Source organism: Xiphophorus hellerii, chromosome 21 (assembly GCF_003331165.1).
Source record: "Xiphophorus hellerii strain 12219 chromosome 21, Xiphophorus_hellerii-4.1, whole genome shotgun sequence".
In the NCBI taxonomy this organism is placed as follows: domain Eukaryota; kingdom Metazoa; phylum Chordata; class Actinopteri; order Cyprinodontiformes; family Poeciliidae; genus Xiphophorus; species Xiphophorus hellerii.
In genome coordinates this window covers 7872551-7900165 of record NC_045692.1, presented here as the reverse complement: position 1 = coordinate 7900165, position 27615 = coordinate 7872551, and the positions used below count along the sequence as shown (strand labels likewise).

Below are 27615 nucleotides of genomic sequence, written 5' to 3'. Positions count from 1 at the left end.
CATTCAGCCATTGAACTGGGAAGAGCAGGGTCTGTGCTCATGGTTTAACTGCGACCTGCGTGGGGCTTCTACAGGCAAAATGACGCCGTGTTGGCTATTTTAGAGGTCGCCTCGCAGCACACGGTGAAACTATTCGGTCGGCCGGTGTCGTCGTTGAGGAGCGAGGACCCCAATGTCTGTAGCAGCCGCTGGGGGAGGAGGCTCTCCCTGCTTGGGCGCAGCAGCGGCGGCGGCGGCCAGTTGCAGCTCCGCCGGCTTGTCTTACGCCACTCCGGCGGGCGGAGGCGCAGGGGTGGCCGGGAGGTTGCCAGCCCGAGTGCTGGAGCATATTTTCTCGTATCTGGAGCTGTTTGACCTGATGCGCTGCTCGTTGGTCTGCTGGCACTGGAACAACATTCTGGCGGATGAGAACAGCGAGGTGTGGCGCAGCCTCAGCTCTCGGACGCTAAGCGATGAAGCCCTGCGGTCTGATATCCTGTGCAACCTGCCCACATATAAGGGGAAGGTAGGCTTCCACAGACCGCCTTGTTCTGTAGGAATGTGGGAAACGTGATAGATGACGAGTTTCTTTCAAAGACCCTTTCTATTAAGGTTTCTATTGGACAAGAAGCAACACTTCTCCTCTGTTATATATCTATTAGCACGATAAAGCTAATATATACTTATTGTACATGTTTGCAATCGTTTTTTAATGTATATTTTAAGCTGGACTTAGCAGGATGGACCACATGCTTTTCTGTTTTCATCCTCGACAAGTAAGGATTCTCTGTACTGACTCAAACACTTGTTGTGGATCTTATCTTAACATATCATCTGATCTTATAGAATTAAACAATGTGAAAGTTGTCACTAAATTGAAGACTCCTTTAAAAATGAAAAGAAACAATAGAAATACTACAAGTGTGATTATTATTATTAAATTCTTCGTCATGCATTTTATCCCTCATTATTGCAGTGTTTTATTGAAGATGTGCTCAACAATGATCTCTAGATACACAATTCATACCTCTGTAAACCATTTCGCCTTTTGTCACTTTGCAACCACCAATTCAAGTGTATTTTACTTTGATTTGAACACAAAGTGGATGGAAAACTTTGGATATCTGTTATCAATAAGAATCTGAAAAAGCATGGCCTACATTGTCTTTCTAATGTAATGCTGCAACAAAATGTAGATCGTTCTATTGCTGTAGAACACAAAGATATGGCAAAAATCAATGGATGCACCAAACGTCCCTGCGAGATGACAATCCTTATTTAGCAGACAAACTTTTGAAACCCTTTTAAAGTGTAACAATATGCGCAACTAACAACCACAACAGATGCCAACCGTGTGACTGATGTCACGTCTTCTGCCAACAGCTTAAGGCTTTCCAACACGCCCTGAGCTCCCACGACTGCTCCCGCAACGTTTACGTGAAGAAGAACGGCTTCACTCTGCACCGCAACCCCATAGCCCAGAGTACGGACGGGGCGCGGGGCAAAATCGGCTTCACTGAAGGCCGGCACGCCTGGGAGATCTGGTGGGAAGGGCCCCTGGGCACCGTGGCCGTGATAGGCATCGCCACAAAGCGGGCGGCGATGCAGTGCCAAGGCTACGTGGCCCTGCTGGGCAGCGACGACCAGAGCTGGGGCTGGAACTTGGTCGACAATAACCTACTTCACAACGGGGAGGTCAGCGGAAACTTCCCGCAGTGCAACAACGCACCCAAATATCAGGTGAGCGCCGCGGACCCAGCAGTTTTGCTGTGATTGCGCAGAAATGAAATCCCTTTAGAAAATTAGAACTGAACAGAAAACCAAAATTCAGCGTTCAAATAAACGCTGTTTTTAAGCAAACTGAGGAGACGTTAAGTGGCAGGAATAAAAGTGTGATTAAAAAAAAAAAAAGAGGTTTATTGAGCATCAGGGATAATCCCATGTTCGGAGAGCTGTTAAGTTAAGTCCTCGTTTCACCAAGTCAAAGTGAGCGCAGCCATCTAGCAGGAAGTACTTTGCTCTTCCCTCTGCTGAGAAGCTTGATGGAGATGCTGAGTTTGTTTTCCAGCAGGACTTGGCACCTGCACACACTGTCAAATACCTGCTTTAATAATCATGGCATCACTTTGCTTGATTGCTACCATAGAAAATTTATGATCTGCTAAGAGGCAACTGACAGAACAATGCAAGCGAGCCGTAGCTCATGCCAAAAGATGTAGAGCGCATGTACTGTACAGTACATGAGCCTAGTTTTCAGTAGGACGACATTTCTGTATGAAAAATCCCTTCTTGTTTTCAGTCTTACTTAATGTGATTTTCTGAAGAACTGAATTTTCAGTTTTCATTAGTTTTAAGCCATAATCATCAATATAATAGAAATAGACTCTTGAAGTATTACACTTTTTGAATTGAATTTTTAAAAAAAAATGGTTTTCAGTGATGCACTAATAAAAGAAAAATATGATTTTATTGCTTTTATTTAAAGCAGGAAGGAAACAAACAGTCCTATTAATGCAAAATATTGATTCTTACAGTTATAAATTTTACTTTGCATATTTTTAGTGGTACTTTGGTAAACAAAATCTAAATTTTGTGCTGCTATTTGTAGGTTAAAACAAGCTTGTAGCTGGTTATTTAGTCAGGCTATCTGATGAGGTAGCTAGACTGTAGTTGGCTGCTCAACAGATAATCATTTTCTTAATATCTCATTAGAAGGACTTTTACTCTAAGATTCCCATAAACAAAAAATGTAAGCACTTAAAAGCTGAAATAATACCTTTATACTATTCTCAATTCATATTTTCTGCAAATTGTCATTCTTTGAAATCAATCCTTTCTGTGTAATCAAACTCCTCAATGTGACTACTTTCGTTGACAGATCGGGGAGCGAATACGAGTAATTCTAGACATGGACGACAAGACGCTAGCCTTCGAGAGAGGCTTCGAGTTCCTTGGCGTTGCTTTCCGCGGACTTCCAAAAGTCTGCCTGTTCCCGGCCGTCTCCGCCGTGTACGGCAACACGGAAGTCACAATGGTTTATCTGGGAAAACCTCTGGACGGCTAACGCGCACATTAACCCCGTTTTCTCATTAAACACAAACTTTCCGGCAGGAGCCGAGCCCCCCGGCGCCCCCCTTTTTCGTCAACAGACTGCTACCACTTTCTGTCATGAAGTTCGAATGTGGCGGAGGCTGAAGAAAAACAGACTTTAGAGGTAAGGTGTGGCTGTTTTACTACAGCTCAACAAGAACGCGCGGGAGGGCGCGCACAACACGTGGAAACGGAAATACACACGGACTGTCATAAACATGTTTCTTTACCGACATGGAAGGACTCCACTTTTACAGTTCGGCTGCTGGACTGTTTTGATCAGTAAAGCATCGTTTTATTTCCTATATTTCAGATGAATAATGCTAAACAATTATGTAAGACGTCATTTCTGCTTCAGTGAGGCCAGAGCCACTCTAAACTGTGGCAGAAACTTTAGCATTTTAAGTGAAACAGTAATCATTAAAGCAAACTGTTTGGTGTGTGTCAGTTAAAACAACACTCTGCGGGTTTAGCCAAAGTCGTCTGTTCTGTCCAAAATCGGATTGCAGTGAATTGAAACCGAATCCTTGTGACTTGTTGGTACACTTTGATCAAATTCACAAATGGACGACCAGCTGTCAAGTGCATGAATTGCAGACATAATTATTTCATAAACGGTGCAAACTTTGCCTGTGTCATGACAATATGTGTCCTTTTTAATGTGCTACTGTAGTATTACATGTTATTTATTTTGTGATTTTATCTCTGGTACTATAGACACTGTATGGTTGTATTGGCCTGAAAATAAAGTCCTCACGGTGCCACCATAACGACAAAGATTTTTGTGTTTATTTTTTAGACATGTTATCCTCCTTAATAAAATCTTCCGTTTGTGTTTTTTTTTTTCTGTCATCACACTTGAATGTTTTAAATTGAACAAATTTCGATCTCAGTCAATTATTTATTTAGTTCCTGTTAAAAGTGGCGTAAAACTAATACATTTCAGAAAAAGTACATTTTATTAACAACCAAGCATGTTGGTGAAAATGTACTTTTTCTGAAATGTATTAGTTTTACGCCACTTTTAACAGGAACTAAAGCTTTCACAATGTTCCATTTTTATCTTGTTGGTCCACAGAATTCGTTACTTTGGGTCAGCAGTGGTCTTGGCCTGGGAACTCTCCCATGGATACCTTTTCAAACCAAGTCTGTTTCTTATTGCTGAATAATGAACGTTTAGTGGAAATGATCTTTCAAATCATGATGCAAGCACCAAGCCTCGTGAAAACATTCCTTGGACGTTACTCTTAAAAAAGTATGCGAACCATTTGAAATCAAAGATGGCTGCCATGCAAATGGCATATTTTACCACAGAATCCTACGACATTGATCAATCTGGATGCTATATGGGCAAGTCTGTACATAATTATAGCAAATCCTACTTCTACACCGGATATGGTGGGCATCTCGAAAATGTCTAAGGAGTATCTGTGCCAAATTTGCTGCTTATATCACTATTTGAAAAATTCCTGCAAAATATTATCCCATCTGCTGTACTAATCGACATTAACTGAGGCAAGCGTGAGATCTCCAGTGCTTTAGGTGTTGTGCTGGGTTGTTTTGGATGAGCCAGAGGACTCTTGGAATAATTTGGACTATAGTATCAAAAACATGACTAGGTTGTTTTGTATTTACTCAGCTCAACTTTACTTGAGGCAGAATGCTGGGACAGTCACTGACAAGTTTCCAGTTTCGAAACCCAGTCAGGCACAGAGTTTGCATGTTCTACCCGGTCAGTGTCCTGACCTTCTCAAAGTCCAAAAATGTCTATTTTATGACAATTTGTATCTCTAAGTTTCCCTTAGACGTGTTTGTGCACATGCGTATTTGTCTCTGTGTTGCCCTGTGATGGACTGGGGGTCTGCCCGTTGTGTATCCTGCCTCTTTCCCAATGGATAAACGACACAGACAATAGACAGATGGATCTTTTTCTGATATTACCATTAGTTTGATGATCTGAAAGTTTGCATACTCTGAGATCTAAAACTATCTGCAAAGAAATCAGAATATCTTTTAGCTTGTGATTGCTTCTCCATGATGATGATCAAAGACATACAGAGGATTCCTGTGATGGCAAAAGGTACAACATTATGCTATGGTTGACTGCTGTAAAATGAAATCTGAGAACATGCACAAGAGAGCTGACCTCAATCACAACACTGATACCAGATGCTAAATTATGTAGGAGCCATTTATGAACTAACATAATGTATGTTAGCTCATATCTACATTATTTTTTTGATTTTCTGTTTAATATAGCAAATCACAATGCTCTTCACAACACTGCTTGTGCACAGTCACAAAGGACTATATCCCTTTTTCTCCATAGCTGATATAGATGTTACTCAATATGATGCTAAATCACTAATGTGTACTTTGTTTTTATTACATTTTTATTTTAATTCTGGCTCCCAGGCGTACAATGTCTTATTTACCATTTCATGGGAAAACACTGAAGGTGACGGTTTGTTACAGTGCAAAGAATCACTGTACGTCTCGTGAAGCCGTGTAAATTTGCTGTCCCCTCAAAATAACTCACTCAAAAGTTAAATGAAAATGTCCAAATTGTGTCCAATGTGTCAATATTTTTGAGTGGCCACCATTATTTTTGCAGCACTGCCTGTACTCTCCTGGACATGGAGTTCACCAGAGCTTCAGTGGTTGTCACTGGAGTCCTCTTCCTCTCCTCCATTATGGCATCACGAAGCTGTTAGACACCTTGTGTTCCTCAACCTTCCCTTTGAGGATGCCCCACTGATGTTTATTAAGGGTTTAGGTTTAGAGACACGCTTTTCTAGTCCAGCACCTTTACCCTCGGTTTCTTTGGTAAGGCAGCTTGTTGTCCTGGAGGTGTGTTTGGTGTCATTATCATGTTGGAATACTTCAAGCGTTCTAACCAAGTTGTAACCTTTCTTGCACCCAGTCCTTGTTCTCAAAAACATTTTTCCAACTGGCACTGTTTTAATGCATCATCACGAGCTTTGGACTTGACCATTCCAAACACACTTTTGTCATCTAATCTTCTGCATCTCTCGGCAATACAACTACTTGGTTAGAATTAAAGCAAACCCACGCTGTAAGGGGTTAATCCATAGTAATAAACTATGGATAATAACTCATCTCTCACCTACTAACCACAGCAAAGTTAGACACTTAAGGTGGATGAAATTATGAAAGCGCCAAATGTATTTACATGCAGTTCCTCATAGGACCAGGAGGTGTCGCAAATGTCTTAAGATCAAACATAGGATATTGTTCTCTACACGACAAAACACTTGACAAGATCATCCTGTATTCTTCCATCTTCCCTACCGACTTTGCTGGCACCCAGCAGTCAGTGGAGGATATATATGTCCAAAATCTATATTGTTGGACTGTGGGTGGAAGCTGGAATTCCTTGAGAGAACCCACACATGCATGGGGAAATCATGTAAACTCCACGGAGAAAGCCCCCAGGCTGTGTGTGGACACAAATCAACCATATACGCATGTGATACAAACACATTCTGTCATTTGTAACTATAACACTTTGTGGTTCACATTCATTGGTGAAGTACTAAGAATGAAAATGGACCTGGCCATGGGATTGGATTTTGATAGATTACAGTGGATAGCAGACGTGGCAATAAGGGGATGCAGGCCTGAAATCAGGAGGCTGTGAGACACAGGATGTCACATGCTGTAGTAGAATGCTACTTCAGTGACATCCTGTGTCAGTGTGCTTGACCCCCGCCCTTACTGGACTGCTCCAACCCAGTTACGGCATATCCTATGTCATTTTATAGATGTGCTAGCTCTATTCACCTAAATTAATTTATTCACCCATCTTGAAGTAGCTAAAGTAGGTTGTTTTGGGTGAATGTCTCGAGAGGCATCAACAAGTCCTGCTAAACCAGAAGTTTGAGTGTAGGGGGGGGTCAGGTAGGTGGGTGAGTGAAATCTAAAAGAGCAACATGTCTCTTTCCACTGGATGGAAGTAATTGTCCCCACACATGCTTCTCTTTTTGACGATCTGTGTATTCATCACCCCATTTATGAGACTATTCAAGTTTCCTCTCACACTCCTTACTTATTAACCAACCAACCAACCAACCAACCAACCAACCAACCAACCAACCAACCAATCGATCAATCAGTTTAGCTGCATAGCACATTTCAGCAACAAGGCAGTTCAAAGGGATTTATATAAAAACACAAAAATACAAAGTTATACAAGACACTACGCAGTCAATAATTGAGAAAACCAGTAAGCATTACATTTTGCCAAGTGCCACCATTACACATCGAAATGTTTCATGCATTATGGTTCAAAAGCAACTCCAAACAAGTGGGTGTTTTAGTCTGGATTTAAAGCAACAACGTGTTTCAGCTGTTTTGCATATATTTTGACGTTTGTTCAAGATTTATGGTGCATCGAAGTTGAATGCTGCTTCTCCGTGTTTGGTTCTGGTTTTGGGAATACAGAGCGGGCCAGAACCAAAAGACCCGAGTGGGCTGGAAGGTCACACTTACTTACTCACTACTCACTGTTTCTGCCTTGTTTCGAACCAGAGACCTTTTGCGTGCGAAGCAATCGTGATGACAACTACACCAGAAGCCGATCTTCTACAAGCTGTTCTTGGTGACACCATTTGTCATAGGCTAATTGTGACGAGGAGTTGCAGACAATGCCAAACAGTTATGCGACAGAGTCTCTCAGAGATCAAAGTAGCTTGGCGGACAAACTCTATTTTCAACCTATTTCAAATAAAATGCCTTAAATTAAGCCTGAGAACAGCTGCTGCATGGGTGCTGCTTTTGTGCAAAATATTATTTGCGATGCCTGAACGTCCTAAAGAGGAGGTTGATTGCAAGGGGGGCCCTTCAACCTCAAAGACTTGAAGCTGATCAACAAAGATAAACTGTGAGAGCGCCTTGTGGAAACCAGCTAAAAACCGGTGAGCGATTAAAAGGAGGGCTTGAGTTCTGTTGTGCAAAACCATGGATTTTTCCTGGTGAGGCACGGACCATCTTGTTTCCACAATTGGCAGATTGTAAGGTGGGGTTGTAATAATCAGCAGTGATGTCAGCCTGAAGAAGACAGCAAAAACACCCTGCTGTTGGAACTAAAGAACAATTCTTAATGCAAGAAGGATTCATTTAAAGAGAAGATGTAGATTTCTTTGAGTCAGTCTTTGAAGAGCCGGTATTTGCTGAACTAAATACAGTTCCTGTGAAAAACCCATATCAATGTTGGTCTATTATATTTAAAACCTCCTTTTTGCAGAGTGGCTGGAATATGCAAAAATAAAAATTTATATATATATATATATATATATATATATATATATATATATATATATATATACCAGTGACGTGCGGTCAGGGGAGGCCTGCCCACACGTCACTGTCATCATGGAAAAATAATATAATGATAAGATAATTTTTATTGCTATTTGCATCCTGTGCTTTGTACTGTGAAGTATTTATTTTTTATTTAGCTTTACCAATTTTTATTATTTTTTTCTTCAAAATTGCTGAATTTGTATATATATATACATGTATATATATTATATATAATATTATATATTATATACATACATATTTGGTGAGGAAACTGATGCACAATTTTGGAGCAGACCCTTCTTTATTTGTCTGCACCGTTGTAATCCACAGTTATTTCAGACCGCTCTCTTCCAGCGATTTTTAATTAAACCTTTGAGCTTTAGTGGTTCCTGGATTCCTGATCGTTCTCAGCAGTTTTCTTTCATGTGGAAAAGGTAGCCTATAGGTCAGATGAGTAAAACCTGGACACTGTTGGGGGCTCCAACCTGACGATGATCCCCAAACATCCAATCCATATTGGATGTTTAAACTACAGCAAAGGTGTAGCTTAAAGCTACACCTTTGCTGTTAAAAACACCCCCATTTTAAGTTACCTCTGCCAGTTTTGAAAAGAAGAGCGATCAAATATTAAGAAATCATTATAACCAGAGCCTTGTTGTTTTCTGATGAAAGTAAGTTGTTTCTCTGGAACTTAGTAAGGGTTTCCAAAACAGACATCTGTGGGGTTGTATTGCTTGATTTTGAGCCGCTATAAAATCCAGTGCTTGTTCTTAAGATTAAGTCGTTTGTATAATGTTGATTTCACCCTGAAAATAGAATGATTCAAATGCAGGATGAAAAATAGAAATCTAATAGAAGCTGGGCGTATGTGCACCTCCTATCGGACCTGGTTTTGACGGCAATTCGTGACAGATCGTGATGCCACACTGAACCACAATTTCAGAAGACTTCTATGTCATCTGATGGACTCAAGTTTTCCTAAACCACCAGAAGGTTTTGCTTCCATTATTTCTCGCGGGACAAGTTTGCCTTTGTGCAAAAAAATAAGTCGGCGGCACGTTTTTGTCAATACCCATTTCTAGGTCGTCTCTTAGTCGTCTCACAAAGAGGCAGGTAGCTGAGTGAATATGCACATTCTGTAATGCACATGCCGCCTATTTTTAAATCAGTCAGAACAGAGAGCCTGAGATATCCTGCACAAAAACAGGAAGGAATTACTAACAAATGAGCCCTCCAAGGACAGAAACAGCACTTCCTGATTCCCAATTCCCTATTCTTGCACCCATTAGATTTCAAAGCAACAGCCACGCAGGAGCTCGACCAACTTGATTAAGTTGGTCGGGCTCCTGCCGATTTTCAACAAGAAGACCGGAACAGTTTGTGGAACTTTGTGGTTGCTGAAAGTAGCCATTTTGTAGATTTATTAGAGGTCCTGTAGAACATTAATGACACCCCACTCTGTCAGTTTCCCTGGTCCAGAACCATTGCAATCCTTCAACGCAGCTTTAGTAAACCTGCCTTTATGCAGATGTGCCTCAGCTTCTGTGAGAGGCCGAAAAACAGGCAGGAAGGGTGTGTGTGTGTTGAGTGGTTTCCTTTCTAGTAGCTTGACTGATCAGAATGAGCGGAGGGTGTGAAGGGTGTGTTCTCGTTGGGGTTTTGTGGTGGCACTTAGGCTGCTGGTACTAGTCGTCTCTCTTGTCACAGCACAACTCGTGTGATGTTCCAAAGAGCAAAAAGGAAGACAGAAAGAAAGAAAACAAAAAAGAACATGAACCATGCACACGGTCCTGCTAGCTGTTGAGCCTGCGCTCGCCTTCCTGTGGCTCGGGTCTTGAGAACCTCAGTGTGTTTGCAACATGTCCATGTGACTCGGTTTCCGTTGCCTGCCTGCTTCCGTGAAGAGTAACAAAAAAAAAGAAAAAGAAAAGGGGGGGGGGGCACTAGGGCTTCAGAAAGAGAAGAGCGCTGCAGCTGAAAGTCACACACGAGAGCTCTTTCTACAACAGCAAGTCACTCAGCGATATGGTCAGGGGATCAACCGTCAGTGGCTTGGGAAATCCGCATCTAACCACCAGTGTAAGTAAATGCACTATGCTCCGTTTAACCACTGCAGTATGCTGAGAGACACGGCTAAATAAACAGAATTAAGGATGCTGAATGTTTGACCTTTACAATCTTTAAGCAAGATATGGCTCTGAAAACAGATGTTGCTTGCATTTCTTATATCAGCCTTTTAAGCATTAACTCTGGGACGGATTTTGGTTCACAATAATATAAGGAATTTACATGCAGGGTGGCATTACTTCAAATTGTATTGTACAGTATTTTTGTCCAACCGGTGATTTTTATCTCAAGCGGACTGTGTGTGTTATCTTTTAAGCAAGTCTGTTCTCAGAACAGCAGTCATGTGCGACAAAACTGCACAGCCAGCAAGCGGCGCGCAGCGGCGCAGTCGCCGCGAATCCCGAAGATTGCCGATAAACTCGGCAACAAAAGTATCACAAAAAAATAAAAAAATAAAAAAGTTGACATCGAAAGATTTTGTCGTCTACATGGCATTTCCATGTAAAAAAAAAAAAAAGAAAGAAAAAAGCCAGTATTAAAAGTGCATCGATTAACAATGCGTGCCGGCAAAAAGGGGAACACAAAACCTCCCTATTTCAAACGCATGACAGCGGTTTGAGAAGAAATTTGGGAATTTTTTTTTTTTTTAACAAAGCTGCCGTTCTCATGAAAAGAATATGCCACTTTCTGCTCCCTGATGTAGGATCTAAATGCAAAAATTCTAAATCTGTGCAATATGTTAGACTGTCATCAGCATATAGATTAATGGAAACAAGTTACGTGCAGTGTACATCTCGATTTTTAGGATTTCTAACCACTAGAAAAATAGATTTATGGACCAGACATTTTAGCCATACACCTATAGTGACAACAATTTAGCGTAGTGTGACAGTTAAGGTTTTGTGAAATTATTAAAATGGGAAAACACAAGCTTACGTAATTTATATTATAGAAAATGCATTACTTCACTTGCAGTATGACCTTTTTTTTTTTTTATTTTGAGTCAGAAACTGAACTCTAGTTTTGGCAATTGCGAAAGAAAAAGCCTTATTTTTTAAATCCGCTTAACGTCAAGCAGCTATTTCATTATTTTTGCTTTCATTTCTTTTTCCCTTTGAGTAAGTGCACGGTTAAAGAAGTTACCATAGAGTAATTTCAGCTATCGTTCATGTATCACAGGCACATGAGTTGTTTTTTTTTTTATGGTAAACAGAAATGAAACTAATGAGAAGTGACAACTTTTTGTCGTTTTGTCTTTTCTTTTTTTTTTTTTTAACAGTGAGAATGATAAAATGCCAGACCAAGGTCTTATTCCCGTCCTATTTTGCTTGTTGGCCATGTGGAGAATCCTGACACCCGTCTCCAGCCATCCACAACACAGTCACTGCAAGCTGGTAAGATGCATCACTTTCAGTAGCAATAGAAAAAATGTGAAATATACAAAGACAAAAACAAAGAACACGGGAAGACGCTTAGAACAGGCTGCATCAAAATTGTTTTACTATTTTACTTCCTCAGGATTATTTATGAACTTGCTTAAAAAAACAACAACAACAAATTAAAGTTCTTCCTAGCTACTGAGAAGGTGTACAATGTATAAAGTAATTCATACATGCTCATAAAAATAATAATAAAAATAAAACTAATTAAGAAAAGAGCAAACAGTGATTGTTAGAAAAGATAATAAAATACTACTGGTCTAATACAAGCAGTTATTTAGACCAGAAATAGGACGCCATAAAATACTGCTGAGGAAATCTGTAAAGTGTATCATTATTCAATTACCTGGAGTTTTCTTTATATACACTGTTGTTTTTATTAATTATAATAAAACACTACTGCTTATTGCTTCACTACTATCTGATCTTATTTTGTCTGCTTTCCCAATACAACCAGACTAAGTAAACATTATAATATATTTTAAACTGTTTAGAGTAAAATATACTAAAATTAGTTTTTTTTGAGTTCTTGTCTGCGTTAATTTATTTGTTACTACTTTTCACTGCACGCTCGACGCACAGGCCAGAAAGCTGTAAATTACTGTACTGTTTCATGTTATATGATGCTATCACTACTTACCTAACATATCAACCTATTTTGAGAAGGCTGGTACATAGTTTGCAGGACGTTTTTGATTGAGTGGTAAGAGGAATGTTGAGAATTTTTTTTCTTACTGTATTAGCCCCAGTCGTTTGAAACAGATCTCATGCACATGAAAACCCCGTTCTGCTCAGATGATGCGCTGAAAACAAACTGCAGATCTCCTGAAAAGAGATCTGCAGTTTGAAGAGAGAAAACAAAAGGTTGGTTTACTTGTTGTAAAAGTGGGCTTTCGTTATCATCTTAGTAGGACGAGGTCAAATCAGCAATCTAAAGCTAGCAGAAACTGCAATATCTCCTTTGAAATGGGTTGATCACTTTTAATTGCCTAAGATGTGAAGTCAGCTTTGTTTAAGGACGTAACACCAGTAGCATTGTTAAACTGTTTTTTTGTTGTTTTTTTAAAGCAAGAACCTGTCTGACAAACAAACTACAATTATCATTTACTAAAACTTTTCATGAATTTCTCAGGACGAAAAACTTACTTGACAGGTTTCCTGGAAATGTTCCTCCTAAAACATTACTAAAACAGGTGACCTAATGAAGATGAAGTTCATCTCTCTCTCTCTGTCTCTTTACAAAAGAATACTAATGCTTTGATTTTATTACTGCTAACATTAGCGTGCTTACATAGCAGAAGTAATGCCGACATAGCGGGCTACCATGTGGATGATTGTATCAATGTGATGTGCTGTTGAAAGTAATTTAAAAATCTAACTAAAAGAGCTTTGACATGACGATCTTTAACCCCGCACAATGCTGGTCTTTAGTTACGTGGAAATATTTATTTTTCTAAACGTTGGTCGTCACTTCAAATAAAACCAGATTTTTATGACTTTTCAGAACAATGAATTAATTCTTCTGCGCGACTAAGAACACAATGCAAAAACTGAAACCTGCGTGCTTTCATTTTTCTACAGGTACAAAAAGCAGCGATGTGCAACAATGGCCAACTCTCATCTGTACCTGGAAGACTGCCCGGGAACTTAGAAGAGCTCCAGCTAAACTACAATCAAATTAAAACACTACATAACATCTCTTTCCTTCGCTACCCATCACTAATCACCATAACTTTAGCTTGCAACGGTCTGGAGACAGTACAATCAAATGTTTTTCAAGATTCACAATTGTTAGAGAACCTAAACCTTGCAAATAACAACATAAACATTGGCTTTGAGGAAACCAGCCTTGCATTAAGAACGCTACCTGGTCTGAGATTTCTAGATCTTTCTGAGAATAAGCTTACCGATGAAATGGCTTCCACTCTACTTCAAAACTTATCATCCCTGGAGTACCTCAATCTTTCTGGAAACCTCTTGCAGAGATTGGATGAGACCTCGTTCAGGGATCTTCATAACCTCAAAGACCTTGATCTTCAAAGAAACATAATGTTTGAAATTGACGGCGCCTTCGGGAGCAACCCAAAGCTTCAGAGGCTCAACTTGGCCTTTAACTATCTGCCTTGTCTGACGGACTTCCACATGACTCAATTGGTCGTCCTCAATGCCAGCTACAACTTTATCGAGTGGTTTATCTCAAGGCAGGAACTCAACGACACTTTCCAGCTGCAGACGCTTGATCTGTCAAATAACAGGCTCTTCTTTTTTCCTTTCTTGCCAACACGCAGTAAATTACAGAACCTTTATCTCTCGCACAACATTCTCAGGTTCTATGAACATGTTGCAGACAATAGCACACTCCAGAACTCAACCACGAGTGTTGAGTTCTATAACCTAAAAAAGCACATAAAAAACGTGACTGCTCAGTTATGGGACGAAAACCTTCACGGTGATATTTCTTCTCTGGACACTTTAGATTTGAGAGGAAACCAAGTGGATTATTTCCCCGATGGATTTATAGGGAAAATGCCCACCCTGTCAAGACTGCGGATCGGCACGAACTGCCTAGAAACACTCCATTTCTCAACAGAACAGTTCTCTAGCAACTTGTACGAACTGGATATTAGCAACAACAAACTGAACCAGGTTTCAGCGAATGACGGGTCACTTAGCATGCTAGGCAATCTGACTTACGTGAACCTGAGTCGGAACGATCTGAAGGAGCTACCTTTTGGATTATTTTCCTCATTGCCAAGAATCCACTCTGTAGACTTGAGCTATAACAACATTGGCATTTGCCTACCCGATGAAACAAATATCAACAGCAGCAGCATTACAGAATGCTTGCAGTGGAACAACATTGACTCCCTTAGGCAGCTTCACCTTAAAGGTTGCTACCTTGAAACTGTCCCAGACTCTGCATTCGCAGGGTTGTCGCTAACCCACCTAGAACTGTCTGACAATCCTGGGATTGATGTCCAAGATTCATTACAATGTTTAAGCAGGACGTTGCAACATCTGGGCTTAGGAAACACTCAAACACGAGACATTGACTTGTCCCATTTTCAAAGTCTGAAGTCACTTAATCTATCAAGGAACTCTCTTTACCGTCTTCCCAAATCACTTTATGATATTGACCTGAAAGTCCTGGATGTAAGGGGCAATAGACTGTCCACCATCCCCTCTGGTGAAGCTCATACACTAGCCTCAAAACTGCAGACTATTTTCCTCAGTGGAAATGCATTCAACTGCTGCCAAACAGAGTGGTTTAGGATATTTGAAGGTGCCAAGACAATTAATATGGTTGCAATGTCAGAAATTGAATGCCGCGATATCCTACAAACGACACACAGAGTGCAGGACTCAGAAAGATTTTATTGTTCAGAAGCAGGGGAGTCAATCCTGTGGTACATTCTGCTTTTTGTGCCTGTTTGTCTTTTTTTGACTGGGATCTCTATTGTTACGTTCCTTACCTACAAGCCCAAACTCCTACAAACATCGATCAAAAAGAAGTATTTGAAGCCCACGCCCTACTGATACTAGATACTACGAACTAATTTAATAATCCATAACACCAAATGTGAATGCATTTTGTACATTGTCTAGATGTTGAAAATAAAATAAAATAAACACTTTAAAAGCTATCCACAGTAATAACCTCATCAACAATTCTTTATACACGCATCCCGTGTATAAAGAGATGCATTTAACTGTGTCCTATTGCCTTGTGTTGCTCTTTGAACTGTGGTTAAAAACCAGCCCGAATCCTAATACCGTCATGTAAAACTGTGGCTGCGTTTTTGTGGGTCTCGGTTTGTCAGTGTGTGGGTGTATGGGTGTGTGTGTGTGTGTGTGTGTGTGAAGATATGCAGAAGTAGAGTGATGCAAGCTGTAGCTATAAGCAGCAGAGGAAACATGAAATTTCCTGTTTTGCTAAGATGTGCAGCAACTGCCCAGTTCTGTATCTCAAAGAGGAGGGGTTTGGGCCTTTCTTCCCATCAGCGAGACGAAGACGCTTCATCGACATACGATTCCAGCGCACCGATGCGTGCGAGGAGTCACTCTGATCCCTCTGCTCAGTCTTTTTTAATAAAACGTGCAGCACGATCTGTGTCGACGCAATATTTTATTCACAAATCAATAAAAATACGAACATCTAAGGCTGTGAAACAACAGCTCGACATTATGTTGCCCAGAAGGAAGCAGCGGAGCATTCACACTCCTTTGCGTGCGATTTGTGTCGTTGTGTAGTAGCGGGGAGGCTGGTAGATAAGTGTGCAGCTGTATAAAGTCCCGGAGTCAAACCAGAAGGTAACCAAAATACCACTGTGGTGATGCTCAGGGTCATGGTGGTTGGAACATAAAAAGAGAAATCAGAGTGAAGCATTCTCCGAGTCTCAAAAACACTTCATTAGTTTTGACACTGCTTTTGCCTTGCGCATTATGAGTCAGTAAAAATCAAAACGTGATTTCCGCTTTTGTCTTGCCTCAAAACGTGTTGAAAAGGAGAAAACAATATAGCACGAGTGCAAACTGGGTCAAAAAGCAGGTGACGGAATATTGTCAACAGAGGGCACAAGCTGATAAGAGTGAGAAATAAACTCATGGCTTGAGGTCTTTGGTTTAGGTGTTGGTTATTTATGGGAACGGTGTGGCCGTGCACAGATGATCATCATATTGATGTCTTAAGAAGAGTGTAAGGTTACTGTGAAACTGAAATACTGCAAACACATAGAGGTGTTGGAGCTGAGGAAAGCGAAGATGCTAGGTGGCAAGTAGTCAATGTGCAGAGGTAAAGAACTGATTCTGGTTGTCCAAAATGGCAAAACGACGACAAGACAGGCAATCAACGCCATTTAAGGAAGGTCCTTCGCTGCTGCTTTAGATTGTGGAAAATTAGTCATTCCATTTGATTACTCAACTACGGAAAACAACTTTACTAAAAACGTTAAAACAGCAATAAACACTGCACTAAACACGAGTTACTGATTTCATAATCTATATTGAGAATACAACACGCACAGGAAGTTACGCACACAGGACATTAGGCTGGAAATACATATCTATGTTGAGTTTTTTTTCTCTGTTAAATAGCCCATCTGTGGTTATGTGGAACAAACTGAGATGGGTTACCAAATATACACCACAAAGCATATGTGTGGCTGACTGTAAATGATATTTGCGTGTGTACTTCTTTGCATGTGTGCCTCAACAGTTTCACACAGACGAATGCAAATAAGTTTAGAGAAGTGAAATTGGGCATGAAATGGGTGAGCTATATGTTTTCTGGCAGCAATTTTGCACGTATGAGCTGCAAAAACCTTCGAATGTACCAAGTGGACATGTTATGTCAGAAGAAGTCGAATTGGCACAAATACCGCCCATTGGGATCAGAACGGCTTTGGATGGTCAATCTGCGGATGAAGAACATCTGAGGACGTCCGGGCGTTTTTTGGAAACAGGATGTTACAGGAAGACCCTTTCTGAGTGGAGTAGTGGGGTGCAACCAAAATAGTATTGTGGAGAAGGGACAGTGCTGTTGCACATACCATACCAAGCCTAAGCCTTCTGACTTAGGCTTCTTTTTAACAGACAGCTTTGTTTGACTTGTGCTAAGGATGAGATTTGTGGGTCTAGTCACAACCAGCCAACCAATATGGGTTGCTGCGGTAGCAATGAACATCTCGGCTCTGCACTGCAGCTGTCTCTGAGCTGTGTCTGAAATGAAACCAACCTCCACAACGAGTACCTCATCTCACTGTGCCTGTCCCACATTGTCTTCTGTTGGTGTCACTACTCGACGTGACTTCTTGCTAATATCAAAAATTCCCTCTGCTCTGTCACTTGTATATCTCCGCTCGCAGTCACACATACGCACAAATGCCGGTTATGAAAGCCATATTTACTTACAAGTATCTGCCTGGATGTGAACTCTCACTGGGGCAAAACGGTTTCTGTGCTGGTTTAGATTGTGATGTCTGATTTGATTGACCATGATACTTAAAATTAGCTTAAATAAATTCTCAGATTTAATCATTATAAAAGTCAGGTTAGCTATGTTGTACTTGCGAGTGGAAAGTAGCATGGAGCTCACACATTACCAGCTACTATTAGCTGCCGCTAAAAATAAAGCATGACGCCGCCTTTTCCACATAATGAGCTAGTACCAACATTAGATGAGAGACAAATTAACAGAAGTGCTAACGCTGAGCATCAGAGGAGCAGGAAATGTTAGTAATGCAACCAATTACTCTCCATTTTTGGGTAGGATGGTAGACTAAATGGTTACTGAGGTCAAATCATCTAGCAACTATGTAACTCACTACTTAAAAAAGAAAATAAGTTGTACACAAGCATGTAGTGACATTTTTTCTCTTGGTGTCCTTGTACTTTCAGCTTCCTGCACAAAACATCTTAAATAAGCAGATGCTTATCACTGTGCTTCTGTTTATCATTCTGTTTCCACTGTTAACTTTCCTGCAGAATGTCTGTTTTTTCAGCAGTTTGAACTTGTCACCATAGGGCACAGGTGTCAAACTCCAGGCCTCGAGGGCCGCTGTCCTGCAGTTTTTAGATGTGCCACAGGTACAAAAACGCTGGAATGAAATGGCTTAATTACCTCCTCCTTGTGTAGATCAGTTCTCCAGAGCCTTAATGACCTAATTATTCTAGTCAGGTGTGGTGCAGCAGAGGCACATCTAAAAGTTGCAGGACACCGGCCCTTGAGGACTGGAGTTTGAGACCCCTGTAGGAGTTGATCGCACACGAACGCATTTGTTTCTTTGGTGTCTGCATCCTCTGTTACTGTGACTTGAAAGCCTTCCTCGAGCGGGCTGCAGATACAGCGCTGAAATAGCACATCTTTAGAGTTGTGGCAGCCATCAAAATGTGAAAGAAAATACGGACTGCTGAAAGAGGAAGTGCTTTTTCTCAGGCATGCTACCGCTCATCTGATTATCTGTGTGAGCTGGCTGCGTCTCACCTCTCCGCGAGGGACGAAAACTGTGAAAACGCTCATTTTGGGAACGCGAAATGATAAGCAACAGTTAGCGATGTGGTACGGTACGGACTAATGACAGCGTGAAGTATTTAAACTCTCAGCCAGCACTGTGGTAATACTTTGGTTTGCCATGTTATTGTCTCAAATGACCTAAATTAAACATAAATGAAAAACTCTTTAGTTTGGCTGTAACATCTATTTAACTTTGCAGCTATAAATACGAAATAGCAAAACTTAAGGGCAAAGGTAACGAGAGGCTAGCTCTTAGGTTTCACTAATAACTATGTTCTGTAAAATGAAAATATTCTCCCGTGTATAAAGAGATGTACAGGGAGCTTATTAGTCAACAGGCAGTTTGCAAAACTCACTTCCTCTTTACCCTCTTCTGCTCTTATGACAGGCCCTTCGCAGTGAATGTCGAGCTCTACCAGGATGTCAAAGAAAACCAATCGCACAAAACACAGCGACACTACTTATTAAAAAAAAAAAGAAACGTAAACAGAAACTCAAACTTGCACATGTCCAGTTCAAGGTGCAGGTGTGAAAGGAAGGTCACACAACAAAGTGGATGGAATCTATTTTGAATGTTTGTAACAATTTGATCATACAACAGGAGACAACCAAATTAAAACAAGACCCCCCCCACCCCCCAAAAAAAATTGGTTAGGTGTTTTTTTGTTTTTTTTCTAACTATCCAAACAGACCTCTACTACCTAATTTCGAATGTAGTCTCTGATAGACCGCCACGATGTGAGGTTAGAGTTTGGTCCCAAAGAGTGGAGATATGGGTTTACCGCTGGGAGTAGAATCTCATCCTGGCATCTCTGTTCATCGAGATTGCCTTCAGTGATACCAAGCTGTTCGTCACTGAACAGCTTGAAGGAGAAGCTCCCCCAACACACCCAAGCCGAAGGCCAATTGGCCGGTTTCTCCATGGTTTTGACACCTTTGTCGTATCAAAGCAAGGTCATTCAAGGGAAAATTGTAATATTCTATAAAAGAACAGATCTGCTAAAACTACTACACACTTGAATATGAGGGGTGCATGTTGTTTTTTTTGGGGGGGGGGGTTTACTTTTGATTTTCCTCTTGCAGAGAACTCTGAAATTCAGATGAGGAACCTCAAATGGAAAATGTTGTGTGGCACGAACATCTTGTGAAGCTTTCAAAATGGCTTCCTGTCCTCCGGGGCCACTAGTTTATGGACTGATAAAAGATGACGAATGTTTTATTGTAGAGGGCTTGGAGTTCAGCAACAGTGAGGCAGGCCGTGGTTAACGCGGCCAAGAGGTAATTCTTCAACAAGCTCAGGACGCCGCAATAACAATCTGACAAACCTTTGAGATTTAAGATTACGTAAGAAACATCAGGACAAAAGTTTGAACCAGCTTTTATAAATGCACTGGTTGTCAATGATTGTAGTTCGAATTAAAGCTGCAAGCAGCCTCGGGCGGCCCTCGCAGCAAGCGCCGCTCCGGCCTATTGGCCACCGCGGGGGTTCCGGCCACCGCAGAAGCTCTCGCGCGTTTTCCAGAGCCGCAGCCCGCTCCCCACCGCAGAAGCTCTGCCGCAGTTTCCAGCACCGCCGCCCGCTAGCCGCTGCAGAAGCTGTCGCGCATTTTCCCCAAATTACATCTCAAACCCGTTGGGCTCTTTAGAGCAGAACAAAGGTCATACATATCCAGTTTGGCGCCAATCGGATGATCCATGTGTGAATTAGAGCCAAACGTATGTATATGGCGAGGGACTGATATTCGCCATTTGGCCACGCCCACACGGTTCAGCCAGCAGTGAGCATTGACAGAGTTTATCATCCGAATCATCTTGATTAGGTCAAGAGAGCCATAAACGGAGCTTTCCAAGGAAAAAAACGGCACTTCCAGTTCCGAGGGGGCGGGGCTTAGATTACGTCATAATATGATGACGTAGGATCGACGGGCAAGCCTCCAGGATCACTCAGGCCAAGTTTGATGCAGCTCGGTCAAAATATGTGGAATGTAGAGGCAAACGTATACGAACGGCGTTGCCGCCATTGAAAACTCTTGGCACTTTAAAGCAAGCGAGACCAACTTCCTATCTGTCATCCAACACAGAATCACCTTGATTAGGTCAAGAGAGCCATAAACAGAGCTTTCCAAGGAAAAAAACGGCACTTCCGGTTCCGAGGGGGCGGGGCTTAGATGACGTCACAATGTGATGACGTAGGATCGACGGGCAAGCCTCCAGGATCACTCAGGCCAAGTTTGATGCAGCTCGGTCAAAATATGTGGAATGTAGAGGCAAACGTATACGAACGGTGTTGCCGCCATTGAAAACTCTTGGCACTTTAAAGCAAGCGAGACCAACTTCCTATCTGTCATCCAACACAGAATCACCTTGATTAGGTCAAGAGAGCCATAAACAGAGCTTTCCAAGGAAAAAAACGGCACTTCCGGTTCCGAGGGGGCGGGGCTTAGATGACGTCATAATGTGATGACGTAGGATTGACGGGCAAGCCTCCAGGATCACTCAGGCCAAGTTTGATGCAGCTCGGTCAAAATATGTGGAATGTAGAGGCAAACGTATACGAACGGCGTTGCCGCCATTGAAAACTCTTGGCACTTTAAAGCAAGCGAGACCAACTTCCTATCTGTCATCCAACACAGAATCACCTTGATTAGGTCAAGAGAGCCATAGATGAAAGTTTCCAAGGAAAAAAATAGCACTTCCTGTTCTGAGGGGGCGGGGCTTAGATGACGTCATAATCTGATGACATAGAATTTTCAGGTATCACACCAGCATCACTCAAGCCAAGTTTGGTGCAGCTCGGTCGAAACATGTGGAATCTAGAAGCAAACGTATGGCATCGGCGTTACAGGTCACTTCGCCATGCCGCCGCACCCAGCTGCTTCATCGCAGCCGGTCAGGGCTTGAATCCACAACACACCAACATGTCTTCTGTCTCTGGACACAGTTTCATGTTGATGAGGTCAAAGGGCTAAGATAGCGACCGTTCACAGTAAAACATGACACTTCCTGTTCTCAGGGGGCGTGGCCTAAGTGATGTCATCATTTGACCATAGGGTATTGTAGGGCACCCGATGACGATCAATCACTGAAAGTTTGGTCCCTCTATGTGTTTTTGTATAGGAAATATAAGAGTTTCGTGTTTCATGGCGTGTAGGTGAACTTTGACCCCTGGTAACCCCCCTTCAGCAATCTCAGACAGTCACCAATTTGATAACTTTAAATCAGACATGCCTTATGATCAGACTGACCGAGTTTGAAGCCGATCAATCGAAATCCCTAGGAGGAGTTCGATCAAATGCAAAGGCTGTAAACGTCAAACTCGAGGTCCAAAATGGACCTTCAATACAAAATGGCCGACTTCCTGTTGGGTTTCGACCATGGCTCTAATAGACTTTTTTGTACGTCCTGACAAGATACACATGTGTACCAAGTTTCGTAATTCTAGGTTAAAGCATGGCTTAGGGCTGTTCATTTAAAATACTCTAGGGGTCGCTATAGAGAAATTAGGCCACGCCCACCAAATTTTGTTATGAATTCCGGTCGGTGGGTGGATAAGGATCCATCCTAGTAAGTTTGGAGCAGCTGGGCCCGAAATTGTGGAATTCAGAGCCAAACGTATGGCAACGGCGTTACAGGTCACTTCGCCACGCCGCCACGCCCACCTGCTATGTCAAAGCCGGTCGGGGTTGGAATCCACAACACACCAACATGTCTTCTGTCTCTGGACACAGTTTCATGTTGATTAGGTCAAAGGGCTAAGATAGCGACCGTTCACAGTAAAACATGACACTTCCTGTTCTCAGGGGGCGTGGCCTAAGTGATGTCATCATTTGACCATAGGGTATTGTAGGGCACCCGATGCCGATCAATCACTGAAAGTTTGGTCCCTCTTTGTGTTTTTATATAGGAAATATAAGAGTTTCGTGTTTCATGGCGAGTAGGTGAACTTTGACCCCTGCTAACCCCCCTTCAACATGCTCCAAAACTCACCAATTTGATAACTTTAAATCAAACATGCCTTATGATCAGACTGACCGAGTTTGAAGTCGATCAATCGAAATCCCTAGGAGGAGTTCGATCAAATACGAAGGCTGTAAACGTCAAAATCGAGGTAAAAAATGGACGTTCAATACAAAATGGCCGACTTTCTGTGATAGTTGGCTTATAACATTAAATGTAAGTTCTGAGTCTTTTGGTGAGCTCTACAAGTGTACCAAATTTCATGTCTCTACGATGAAGTACGTTCATACCATTGTGTCAACAGAAAATTGCTAGTTGCCGCCGTTGAGCAATTTTTTTTGCGATTCTTGCGACAACCTTAAAATTCAAAATTTTTAAATTTTCTAGTTGCGACCGCCAAGTTTGGTGAGTTTTTGAATATGATAAAGCCCCCAAAAAGGCACACGAAGAGGGGGGCAGAATAATAATAAAACAGTACAGATACAATAGGCCTTCGCAGCGCTTTGCTGCTCGGGCCTAATTAAAGCGGTGTAGAAATACAGGAACGTAAAAACATCATCCAGTAGAAAAGAAAAAAAAAAATTAAAGCTGCAAGCAGCCTCGGGCGGCCCTCGCAGCAAGCGCCGCTCCGGCCTATTGGCCACCGTGGGGGTTCCAGCCACCGCAGAAGCTCTCGCACGATTTCCAGAGCCGCAGCCAACTCCCCACCGCAGAAGCTCTGCCGCAGTTTCCAGCACCGCCGCCCGCTAGCCGCCGCAGAAGCTGTCGCGCATTTTCCATGCCCGTCCACCGGGCGACACGCGTGAATGCGTTCGGCGGCGCTCCCCGACGACTGTCAAAAAATCTGGTGCAGATCGGTCGATGCATCGAGGAGATACAGCCGATGTATTAACTTAGGGGGCGCAGTGGAGCCAAATTACATCTCAATCCCGTTGGGCTCTTTAGAGGTGAACAAAGGTCATACATATCCAGTTTGGAGCCAATCGGATGATCCATGCTTGAATTAGAGCCAAACGTATGAATATGGCGAGGGACTGATATTCGCCATTTGGCCACGCCCACACGGTTCAGCCAGCAGCGAGCAATGACAGAGCTCATCATCCGAATCATCTTGATTAGGTCAAGAGAGCCATAAACGGAGCTTTCCAAGGAAAAAAACGGCACTTCCGGTTCCGAGGGGGCGGGGCTTAGATGACGTCATAATGTGATGACGTAGGATCGACGGGCAAGCCTCCAGGATCACTCAGGCCAAGTTTGATGCAGCTCGGTCAAAATATGTGGAATGTAGAGGCAAACGTATACGAACGGCGTTGCCGCCATTGAAAACTCTTGGCACTTTAAAGCAAGCGAGACCAACTTCCTATCTGTCATCCAACACAGAATCACCTTGATTAGGTCAAGAGAGCCATAAACAGAGCTTTCCAAGGAAAAAAACGGCACTTCCGGTTCCGAGGGGGCGGGGCTTAGATGACGTCATAATGTGATGACGTAGGATTGACGGGCAAGCCTCCAGGATCACTCAGGCCAAGTTTGATGCAGCTCGGTCAAAATATGTGGAATGTAGAGGCAAACGTATACGAACGGCGTTGCCGCCATTGAAAACTCTTGGCACTTTAAAGCAAGCGAGACCAACTTCCTATCTGTCATCCAACACAGAATCACCTTGATTAGGTCAAGAGAGCCATAGATGAAAGTTTCCAAGGAAAAAAATAGCACTTCCTGTTCTGAGGGGGCGGGGCTTAGATGACGTCATAATCTGATGACATAGAATTTTCAGGTATCACACCAGCATCACTCAAGCCAAGTTTGGTGCAGCTCGGTCGAAACATGTGGAATCTAGAAGCAAACGTATGGCATCGGCGTTACAGGTCACTTCGCCACGCCGCCACGCCCAGCTGCTATCTCAAAGCCGGTCAGGGTTGGAAACCTCAACACACCAACATGTCTTCTGTCTCTAGACACAGGTTCATGTTGATTAGGTCAAAGGGCTAAGATAGCGACCGTTCACAGTAAAACATGACACTTCCTGTTCTCAGGGGGCGTGGCCTAAGCGATGTCATCATTTCACCACAGGGTATTTTAGGACACCTATTGTTGATCAATAACTGAAAATTTGGTGTCTCTGTGAGTTTCTGTGCAGGATATATAAGAGTTTCGTGTTTCATGGCGAGTAGGTGAACTTTGACCCCTGGTAACCCCCCTTCAGCAAGCTCATACAGTCACCAATTTGATAACTTTAAATCAGACATGCCTTATGATCAGACTGACCGAGTTTGAAGCCGATCAATCGAAATCCCTAGGAGGAGTTCGATCAAATACGAATGCTGTAAACGTCAAAATCGAGGTCAAATGAAATTCAATCTAAAATGGCCGACTTCCTGTTGGGTTTAGAGCATAGCTCTAAGAGACTTTTTTGTACGTCCCGACAAGATACACATGTGTACCAAGTTTCGTAATTCTAGGTTTAAGCATGGCTTGGGGCTGTTCATTTAAAATACTCTAGGGGTCGCTATAGAGAAATTAGGCCACGCCCACCAAATTTTGTTATGAATTCCTGTCGGTGAGTGGATAAGGATCCATCCTAGTGAGTTTGGAGCAGCTGGGCCCGAAATTGTGGAATTCAGAGCCAAACGTATGGCAACGGCGTTACAGGTCACTTCGCCACGCCGCCACGCCCACCTGCTATGTCAAAGCCGGTCAGGGTTGGAATCCTAAACACACCAACATGTCTTCTGTCTCTGGACACAGTTTCATATTGATGAGGTCAAAGGGCTAAGATAGCGACCGTTCACAGTAAAACATGACACTTCCTGTTCTCAGGGGGCGTGGCCTAAGTGATGTCATCATTTGATCATAGGGTATTGTAGGGCACCCGATGACGATCAATCACTGAAAGTTTGGTCCCTCTATGTGTTTTTGTATAGGAAATATAAGAGTTTCGTGTTTCATGGCGAGTAGGTGAACTTTGACCCCTGCTAACCCCCCTTCAACATGCTCCAAAACTCACCAATTTGATAACTTTAAATCAAACATGCCTTATGATCAGACTGACCAAGTTTGAAGTCGATCAATCGAAATCCCTAGGAGGAGTTCGATCAAATACGAAGGCTGTAAACGTCAAAATCGAGGTAAAAAATGGACGTTCAATACAAAATGGCCGACTTCCTGTGATAGTTGGCTTATAACATTAAATGTAAGTTCTGAGTCTTTTGGTGAGCTCTACATGTGTACCAAATTTCATGTCTCTACGATGAAGTACGTTCATACCATTGTGTCAACAGAAAATTGCTAGTTGCCGCCGTTCAGCAATTTTTTTTGCGATTTTTGCGACAACCTTAAAATTCAAAATTTTTAAATTTTCTAGTCGCCACCGCCAAGTTTGGTGAGTTTTTGAATATGATAAAGCCCCCAAAAAGGCGCCTCTTTGGGGGGGCAGAATCGTAATAATAATAAGAAACAGTACAGAAACAATAGGCCTTCGCAGCGCTTTGCTGCTCGGGCCTAATAAAAGATACTTAACTGATTTAGTTGAGGATGTTATAATTTATTCATAGGTTATAGAACACTGTTGAATTTTTTTTGCGAAATGCTCAACAGTTACTGTTAGATACTTCAACACGATGAGGCAAAGACAGTTTTGGTTTTGAGATGCTGGGGTAGGATATAACACAGGGGTGGGCAACTCCAGGCCTCGAGGGCCGGTCTCCTGCAACTTTTAGATGCAGCTCTACTTCAACACACCTGAGTCAAATAATGAGGTCATTAGCAGGACTCTGGAGAACTTGACTGCACTTAGGAGGTGATTCAGCTGTTGGATTCAAGCGTGTTGGATCAGGGAGACATCTAAGAGTTGCAGGACACCGGCCCTCGAGGACCAGGATTGCCCACCCCTGATATAACATATGGATATTTATTCAAACATAAAACTGAACTATTATGCTGCATATTTTGATTATATATGTTCTATATTTTTGGGGGTTTGAAATAAACCACCATTTGTCAGTACTTAATAGCGCCACTAAGTTCAGTTTGAAACGTAGAAGAAAAAATTTTAATTAACAATTTATGTTTAACTGTTGACACAAAAAACTTTTTTTTTCATGACTAATAAATTCCAGCCACATGAGTTAAATGTTCCCTGTAACGTAGGAGTCAGACTGTGTATTTAGTTACCATCTAAATATATATTTTTTTGTTGTTGTCGTTGTTGACTTGTCAACTAGTTGGTATTTAAAAAATAGAAGGTACTTTTACGCCACTGGTGCAGAAAAACTTCTGCTCCTAATAGTTGGACAGACGCTTTCGTAATTGGGAAAGTGTTTCTTGTAAGAGCACACTGTGCAGCCTAGCTGTGCAGAAGTGCACAGAATAAATGATGGCATGCATTAACAACATCAAATAGTACACAAGCTGCTTCCCATAGGTCTATGAATATCCACTTTTCTGTATGAAAACAAGCTCTTTTGGTTTTTAGTGGTAAAATGATTGACATGTCTGAATGACCAAAAGTTGACTTTGTGAACTTAATTTAAAATGATTCTTCCATATTTTTTTTCTTTTGGTCCATTTCAGTTTTACTCTGCTGGTTTTGAAAAGCAAAAAATATTCAAGCAACGTTTTCACGGATTGTGTGTTTCACACCAGTATTTTTTTTTCCTGCCCTGCCCTCTAGTGGTCTCACCGGTAAGTACACCCGTGCGATCTGAAATTTTTATTTAACCGGTACAATAATGTTGAAATGCCTAC

At 42.0% G+C, this 27615-nt stretch overlaps 2 protein-coding genes across 2 annotated transcripts; both read left to right on the top strand.

Annotated features, from left to right (window-relative positions):
* On the top strand, positions 1-3839 carry fbxo45 (F-box protein 45). The gene is made up of 3 exons (XM_032551060.1): positions 1-505; positions 1363-1719; positions 2858-3839. Exons 1-3 carry the CDS (start codon positions 173-175, stop codon positions 3041-3043), a joined length of 876 nt encoding a protein of 291 aa, XP_032406951.1. The 5' UTR covers positions 1-172; the 3' UTR covers positions 3044-3839.
* A 6503-nt stretch (positions 3840-10342) lies between these two features.
* On the top strand, positions 10343-16007 carry nrros (negative regulator of reactive oxygen species). Its single transcript, XM_032552152.1, has 3 exons — positions 10343-10473; positions 11741-11855; positions 13482-16007. The coding sequence occupies exons 2-3, from the start codon at positions 11754-11756 to the stop codon at positions 15435-15437; spliced, it is 2058 nt and encodes a 685-aa protein (XP_032408043.1). The 5' UTR covers positions 10343-10473; positions 11741-11753; the 3' UTR covers positions 15438-16007.
* The last annotated feature ends 11608 nt before the right edge of the window (positions 16008-27615 follow it).